The following is an 8,954-nucleotide window of genomic DNA, read 5'->3' on the forward strand; positions in this document are numbered from 1 at the left end:
AAGTGAGAATGTAAGGTTATAGATGGATCTATGTTCATTGGTATAATTTTGTCATTGTACTACAAAATGTGTCTATTTTTCTTTTTTTTTTTTTTTTTTTTCAAGATCCAGATGAAGCCTAAAGTTAGTTTGGGTTTTATGACTATTTGATGTTTTTGCTAAAAGATTGAGTTGCATATGTAATTAAGAAAAGACAAAGATACGACTATAGCCATACATGAAGATAATGTAGAGTACAAAAAATTTTTTAAAAAATGTAGCTTGTCGGCCTACACTAAGGCACTCCCCATACTGTGTCTGTTATTGTCCTGGACTAAACTAATCAGCGTTAGTAATGCTGTCAGGCTTTTACAGCGGTTAACCTCTTCTATGAGCATGAATGTAGGAAGTTTTGCATAAAGCTCTTTATTCATGCTTTAAGTCTGATTCCAAACAGTAATTCTGAGATCAATGGTCCATTCAAATTTTGAATATCTACGAATGGGATTCTTGTGCACAAACATTACTGGATATGCATGCAGCTGGGGAGCAAAAATGCTCTTGGCTGTCATGAGATTGAGAAGAAAAAAAACAAATGGGAACAAACTCTTGTTTGCTTAGTAATGGAAAAACTCAAAGGGATGTGGTCCCAATTCCCATCCATCTTTTTTTGGTGACAAAAGTAGTCCGGCTAGTTGGCTGGGGTCCCGAAAATAAAGCGTCTTGCTTCTCAATATGCGTTCAAAAGGGTAATACATTTGCATCACAAAATCGTTCTCCAGGAAAAAGTCAGACCTCACATCGCTTGGCGCTATTTTCTCTCCCTTCGTGCGTGCTGTGTAGACCGAGCAGACCGAGCAGACCCTGCTCTGCTTTAAAAGGGGACATTTTCAATTATTTTCAAAAATGTAACCCTTTAAATACTGGTTTATATGATGTAAACGCCAATTTCTGTAAAACCAGACCCTGCTTCCGAGCAGCAAACACCGTAACAGACGCGGCAGGTGGCAGCACGTAGTGATACGAAGGGAGAGAAAATAGCGCCAAGCGATTGGGAGGTCTGACTTTTTCCTTGAGAACGATTTTGTGATGCAAATGTATTACTCTTTTGAACGCATATTGTTTTGAGAAGCAAGACGCTTTATTTTTTTAAACCCCAGCCAACTAGCCGGACTACCTTCGTCAACGCCAAAACGAGGCTGGAACTCAGCTCACAGGACGCAGTGGGGGGTAAGAAAATGGTGATAAATGATATCGCTAGTATGGGATGTCATACAGCTTCATGTCAAAAGAGGCGAACTATCCCTTTAACTGCACAGACACCCTTCTGTTGTATTGCTACAGCTTCACATCTTTAAACGAAATGTTATGCGCGCTTCTTACAGATGGACGGAGACAGCTCAACTACCGACGCCTCTCAGCTGGGCATCACTGGAGAATACATGGCTCCTAGTCATTATGTTCTCCAACCACAAGATGGTAAGGAGGGAAAAAAAAAAAGTTCACCATCTCAGTTATCATGAGCGATGTGTTTTTTGGGGGGTTTTTTGTAGTTCAGGTCATAAAGACCAGATTTTTCTGTGTGTTTTGTAGATGATGGAGAGGAGAGTATGAATGACCATGACGACGGCGGTGTCAAAGAGAATTATAGGGAGCAGGACATCTATCTTCCCATTGCCAATGTGGCGCGCATCATGAAGAACGCTGTTCCTCAGACTGGAAAGGTTTGTGAGGGAGAAGAAGGAATAACCACGATGTTTTACATACATTGTAGGAGCTATTTGTTATTTTGTAATATTTGGCTCACTTATTATTTATTTATCTTTTGGTGGTTAAGTTTGGGGAATACACCTTTTTTTTGGTTGTTTATGATATTTAGTACTGTTTGAGTTCATTTGGGTATTTATTACGCTTTTATTTTGAAAGCACTGGTTAGCTGAGGCGCAGTTTTATGGAAGTTTTTCTTGAATTTCTAATATTGAATTTTTACAGCATTAAAATCAGACTTTGAATTTGAAAAACCAACAGTGTAAAAAAAAATAAAAATCTATTTCTAAAAATAAAAATCAGTGTAAAAAAATTCAACATCTAAAAATTCAGTGACGTCATTTGGACGTCACGGTCCGCCACCGCCGTGACAGACGTGTCAACTGTATCTCCGGCTTAATGGTTTTTTACCAGGGCAAGAGAGGCGGCAAAGGCCCATTGTTCTTTGTTCGTTCGCTTGATTGGAGCAATAAACCTAAAGAAACCTATTTTTTTTGCCTGGACCATGGAGTCATTTTTCCTACGTAAATTCACTCCCTAGGTGTCTCAGTGGCCGTTTGATTTAATTTAGTTTATTATGGTTTTGACGTTTTTTAGTTTTGATTATTAACACTGAGGACTAACAGTCACTACATACATATTCGCAGGATATAAATGTGTGGGGAGATAAAAGGATTTCACTTTAGTTTTTATATAACAAGCATAAAAAAATGCTAGTAATTTTGTAATAGACCTTTCGTACATTTGCTGATATTTGTTACCTTGACTCTGATTCTAGGTTAAGGTTTTAGGTTTGGATTTAATTGTTCAATTTACCAAAGTGTGTGTGTGTGGGGGGGGATTTCTATTTGTTTCTGTCATGCTTACATGTTTTGTGGGTTATAATTGAAATCATCGATTAGTGTGACTCATTTGAAGTAGAGCAATATTCATAAATATGCAGTTTTTCTTCACTTTGAGGGTAGAATTAGAGGTTTTAATTCTGCAACCTCACTTGTTTAAATGTGATGCAGTACTGTATCTTACTGAAGTTCAAAGCCAGTTTCATTCAGAGATTTTTTTTTATTTATTTTTAAATTGTTGTCGTAAACTTGTACCCCACAGATTGCAAAAGATGCCAAAGAGTGTGTGCAAGAGTGTGTGAGCGAGTTCATCAGTTTCATCACCTCTGAGGCCAGTGAGCGCTGCCATCAGGAGAAGAGGAAGACCATCAACGGGGAGGACATCCTGTTTGCCATGTCCACGCTGGGCTTCGACATGTATGTGGACCCGCTAAAGCTGTACTTGCAGAAGTTTAGAGAGGTGAGTCCACGCTCCATTGCCTTTGCCTATCTTGGCAGAGTATCCATTTGTTATCAACGGTCACTGTTCATCAGAATAAATCAGATTACGGCAGTAAATGGGTTAAGACGCTGTTCTATAATGAAGTACGTTTTTGTAGTCCAGTGCATCTTTTTAACTGATATACCTCAACTCACTGCACTTCCGATTCAGTGATAAATATTGTTTGAATCTTATAAGATAAAATTATTTTTGATTGTGAATTTGATTGAGCCACACTTTCATTCACAAAGGCGTCTTTTGCTTGTATCAGATTTAGTGCCATGTTACATGTTTAATTTAACTGCTTTAATTGTTTGCAGGTCTGTTCAACTGCATCGCAAATCCCAAAGCATTTTGGTCCTTGTCTATTGACAATGACCCTTGGAAGTTGAAAATGAACAGAAAGTTTCCTGACTAAGGCTGTGTTTGGAACTGCATACTACATACTAAATACTACATACTTGCAAACAGCATACTTCCATTCTGCATACTCATCGATCAGACAGTATGCAGAGCGTTTACCCACAATGCATCTCGCTCCTGCCTGAGCCGAAATCAGCCGGCCTGAAGCTGATTTCGCTTAAGCTCTAAACTCTGTAAACTTTAGCAACATTTGAAACATTTTCAGGCGAGAAAGTAGTCGTTTAGATCCCCAACGTGTTAAAAATCTGACAAAATACCGGCTATTTACAATTTTGTTCCGACGAATTCGGCACTACTAAAGCTAGCCGCAGTGAGCAACGCACTTCCGGTTATTTTCACAAAATAAAATACCCGTTGCCTTTTATCATAGGGAAAGCCATTACGATACAATTGGTGCTTTTGCTTTGAAAACAGGAAGTGAACCTACCCTCGTTGTAGCTAGCTTGAAACTGCCGTTTTGACAGGAAATGACGATCGGCGACGTCACGTTACGTTGCAACTTGGGTAATTTGAGTACGAGTAGTAACCTCATGATGCATACCCAACATTTCGGTGAATCTAGTATGCATCCGGGAACTTCTCGCTTACTCAAACTCACTTACTAACTCAAAAAGTTAGCATGAGTAGTGGGAGTAGTAGGAGAAGTATGCGGTTTCAAACACAGCCTGAGTTACATTTGCACATTTGTCTTGTAATGTTTGAAATATTACCATTAAACCTTAAAAAAAAAAGGATGACACATGTTTTGTTTTAGCTAATTGCATCACGAGAAAGAAGGTATTTAGTTTTAGCTATTAGTTTCAATCTGCTTCTATGGCTTCAGGTATGCATTGCATACATTGGATCACATAAACTTCATTATCCCCCACTGATTCTCGGTAATGGCTAGAATATGGCCAAGAAATTGCCTTTGATGAGGTATTACAAATGTACAATATCTTCAAATGGCAGTGCATTAAGAAACGATTTTCTGTCTTGTTTAATTCCAGATGTTGCTACTCTAATGTTATCTTTCCTTGTGAATTTTTTTAAGGCAATGAAAGGAGAGAAGGGTATTCCTGGGGTGGGAGTGGGAGAAAGCCTGAGTGAGGACCTCACAGAGGAAAGCTTCAGTAAGTGAAACACTAGCTTGGAAGATGGCTCGTATCTTAGAATCTCTGTCCTCCCATTCGTCTTTTAATTTCCCTCTTTACACCGTTTCTTTTTTTTTTTTTTTTTTTCTTTCTTCCTAGCAAATCCACTTCCCGCTGGGATTATCACAGCAGATGGTCAACAGCAAAACGTCATGGTGTACACCACCTCATATCAACAGGTAAAAATCATATCCCGTACACAATCCTATACTCTTAACCCTCATACCTGATTTTTGTCCCCTTTTAAAACAACTTAAAAACATCATACGTTAATATTTTTTTCCGCTTTTCTTTTCATAGATCTTTTATTCCACTTCAGTTCTGATCATAACTACCAAGTTTTCAATTATTTTCAAAAATTGAACCCTTTAAATACTGGTTTATATGATGTAAACGCCAATTTCTGTTAAAAAAAAAAAAAAAAACTGCTATATTTTCAATATATAGAATGCAAAGTGGAATTGTTGAGCGGGGATAATTATGGTCTGGGATATGTCAATGATCAGCAACAACATTGATTTTTAGGGATTTTTAATTTTTTTGCTATGTCTGGTTTTTAAAAAAACTCCTTCATTTCTGAAAAGGGACATTTTTGTTCCCTCCTAAAATGATCCCCAAAATACCATATGTTAATATTTTTTTCCACTTTTTTTTCATAAATCTTTTCTTCCACTTCAGTTCTGATCATAACCACCAAGTTTTCAATTATTTAAAAAAAAAAATAAATAACCCTTTAAATACTAGTGTATATGAGGTAAACACCAATTTCTGTTCAAACACACACACAAAAACTTCTGTATTTTCAATGTATGCAGTGCAAAGTGAAATATTCTATGGGGGATTATTAGGTCTGGGATATGTCATTGATGACCAACAACATCAGTTTTTACAGCTTTTTAGTTTTTCTGCAGTGGCAGATTACAGAAATGACTCCCATAGACATCCATTATAATGATTGTGTGATTGTATGAAGATTATATGAGCATTTTGTTACTCTAGATAAATAAGTCCACAGATGGATGACAATTCTCTGGATCATTGTGGCTTAAGAGCAACATTGCGCAATGCTACCCGTATTAGTCAAACCACATCTGAAGAACAGGCTTTAAAGGGGAATTCTATTGATCCCAATAAACTGTCAGATCTCTAATCCAAATGTACTTTGTTTCAGATTCCCACTGTACAGCAGATCCAATTTTCATGACAAGGCCTTACTCCAAGTCCAAACACAGTAGCTCCACTTGTTGGGCACGTGCTCGCCAGATGACCTCTGACCCTCCCACAGGGTCAGACAGACCGGAAGAGGGGGAAGCATCAGAAGAGACCCTCATGTACAGAAAATCACTACCCGTTTAGTTGAAAGTGTAGTTTCTAGTTGTGAGGTACCAAATGATTTGGAGAACTTCCAAATTAGCTGGGAAATACAAGGCTTTATTTTAAAGGCAAATCTTCTTACATGCCTTAGTGGTGGAATTCTGTTTTTCCGTGTGTTCATGTGTTTGCTTTTATGCCTTTTTTTTTTTTTTTCTTTCTTTCAGAGTAGGATTAGAGGGGGCTTACATTGGCAATTGCTTTCAAAGGTTTTGAACACCTCTGTATCAAATCAAGAGGAGCCCCGTTGTTACTGTCACATTAGATCATGTAATTCTTTTGTAGGTTCACAGAGTTTACCATGTGCTTTAATGTTATGGAAATCCTTTGAATAAAAATTCAAAAGTGATGTTTATTTTTACGTATCGCATGCATCGCCCCCAGATTTTACACTACATGATTATTGTGGCTAAAATCGGCTATCAAAACTAAAACCTTCTTATTGTAATAGGAATAGAAAACTGGATCAGAACTGTATAGATGTGTAAAAAAAAAAAAAAAAAATCAAATCTAAAAGCAGTCAATAATATTGTGACTTTGTCAAAGATCAAGCCACAATATTATATACATTGCCACAATATCAATGTTTAATATCTTTTATATCAATTATTGTTTTCATGGTCAGTAAAAGTTTTCCTCCATTGCTGTCTCCCATTCATGTCTGCATCTTCCTTCTGTATACATCCACATAAGGCTGAACTGTCTTCCAGACCTGAAGAAGAAAAAACACCCAATCACATCCTAATACAACACCAACACTGCATTGGTGTTGTTGGAATGCTAGTTTAGGTGTGGGAATTTGCCTTCTATGTCTGGACTCATGGTACTTCTCTGTGCCACCGTTAGTCATAACTTATTTCTACAATTTACTTCTACTTACCATAATGAGTTATTCATTTTTTAACTCAACTTTATGAGTTATCATTATTAAAACTCAGGTTTGCAAGTCACTTGAGTTAGATTTTAATTTCAATGTGTCAACTTAAAGACATGCTATGCAACTTTTTCATCGTCATAAAATTGCTTGGCAATCATCAGTTTGCTTGGCTGACCCGTTCCGATGAAAACGGTGACATTTCCATCTCCATCTGGTGGCCCTAGCCCGAAACAGCGCTTGCAACTTTGCCTGTGGCGCCGCGTGCTTTGTTTAGCTCTGGAAGTCTCGCGACACACGAGAGCCGAGAACTACTGCTTCACGGCAGGTTGTAAAGGGCTCTGAGCCGAGCCAGGTGTGATATAGTACAAGACACATGCACATATGGTTTACAACTCATTCTTTGCTTTTATACTGCTTTGATAATTACTTTTACTACATACCTTGGAAGACATCGCGAACCTCCGTCGTCTTCTCCAACTCTCTGCCAGTGTCTTGAAAAATAAACCGTAAATTGCCTCTGGTGGGTTTACGACAGTCTGGCTAGACTGTCGCCTTATTTTCTACGGAGCTCCCCCTACAGCTTTGGGGTGTGTATTGCATGGTAAACAAACCCCGTATTACTGAGCCCTGCTTTAACTTAGCACAGTGAGTTCCAATATTTTGACCGGATCTCTTTCAAACATTTGAAACGGTGTGCCGGCAATAGTACTGCGCAGTGGAAATAGTCCTGGAAATTTGGCCGTAAAACTATAATAATGAACTGAGAAGACTGTCATAAGATTCTTGTAAACTTACAACAGCCGCCCCACTTTGCTGCTGTTTCCCCTGAAAAGAAGAGGAGAAAGGTCGGTGATGGTGGGTAGTGGATTTCGGTTCACTAATGATACCCAGCGGAAGGATTTTACAACGTGGAACTGCCTACTTTAGTTGTAAAGATATAAATTGCTGTTACTTTAACATTTCTGAATGAGGGATAGTTTACTGCAGCTTATTAATGAAAGTGTGAAGTACGGAAGCCCAGAGCGGACGTGGTACGTATAAACTTTTTTTCTGATCGTTTTCTCGTGATAACGAGATGATTAATTAGAGAAAACGATCATTGTTTTCTCGAGATCTTGAATTAATTTTAAAAATGGTTACACCTTTGCCAGAAATACATATAAACACATAAAAACTGGGGAGAAAAAGTGGCCTCGAAAACCATCGGTAAATTAACTCGTTATCTCAAGAAAACAATCGTTTTCTCGAGATAACGAGTTAGTTATCTCGTTATCGCGAGAAAACGGATGGAATAAAATGTATGTATCTATGGCCGTTTAGGGCTTCCGTATGGAAGTGTTCACGTTACAGTGTTATAAATACTTTTTACTTTTATTAAGAAGAAATATAAAGGGATGGTACACAGCCTGAAATTTAAGCTTGGCACCGTCGTCAAAATTTGAGTGCATCAGGATGCCCTGAGGTAGTCATAAACAAAAGAAAAGGAGGAAATGCAAAGGGACGACAGGTGAGGTCAACTACTGCCCAGATCCACCTGAAGGACAGAGTCCTGAAAACATCGAGGAAAAGCGTAAATTGTTGGAGGTTGAAATGCTGAAAAAGGACCCTGATCACCAGCTGGCAGAAGATCTGATGGTTGCAACATTTTCTCAGTGCAGAAAAGAGATTATTGGAGATCAGCCGTTCATCGCAGACGTCATTTCCAGATGGCCAGCTCTGTTCCACGAGAGACAGGTCGTCAGTCACAATTCCTCATCGCAAAACATTCCACAAAGGGACAGAAATCTGTGAGATACTGTGCTGTGTCCTCAGAAATATGTTTGACTGATGTTTTTTTATCTGTCTGTCTCCTCAGATCAGGGCAGAATTCAAGAGAATTGTCACCACAGACCTGCTGGAATCTTTTCTCAATGGACTTGATGGGCTGGTCCCAAGACTGCTGGAGGTATACAAAGCAGCAACTAAGTCTGGAAAGAAGCAGTCACTCAAAGACATTTTGAAAGATGTAAGTAGAGCTGATGAGCATAAAATTAGGCACCATTTATTAAGCTTGCTGTTTATTATGTTTGCTAGAATATTTT

General features: G+C 38.4%; 1 protein-coding gene across 3 annotated transcripts in view; it reads left to right on the top strand.

Annotated features, from left to right (window-relative positions):
• Positions 1-6,345, top strand: part of nfyba (nuclear transcription factor Y, beta a) — a 7,388-nt gene extending 1,043 nt beyond the window's left edge. For all 3 annotated transcript variants that reach the window (XM_075471964.1, XM_075471965.1, XM_075471966.1), the window contains exons 2-7: positions 1,365-1,458; positions 1,573-1,703; positions 2,851-3,048; positions 4,526-4,604; positions 4,725-4,804; positions 5,797-6,345. In XM_075471964.1, the coding sequence (XP_075328079.1) occupies positions 1,365-1,458; positions 1,573-1,703; positions 2,851-3,048; positions 4,526-4,604; positions 4,725-4,804; positions 5,797-5,829 (615 nt within the window). In that variant the 3' untranslated portion in view covers positions 5,830-6,345. The remainder of the gene's footprint in view (positions 1-1,364; positions 1,459-1,572; positions 1,704-2,850; positions 3,049-4,525; positions 4,605-4,724; positions 4,805-5,796) is intronic.
• The last annotated feature ends 2,609 nt before the right edge of the window (positions 6,346-8,954 follow it).

This window comes from Odontesthes bonariensis, chromosome 8 (assembly GCF_027942865.1).
Source record: "Odontesthes bonariensis isolate fOdoBon6 chromosome 8, fOdoBon6.hap1, whole genome shotgun sequence".
Taxonomy (NCBI): Eukaryota; Metazoa; Chordata; class Actinopteri; order Atheriniformes; family Atherinopsidae; genus Odontesthes; species Odontesthes bonariensis.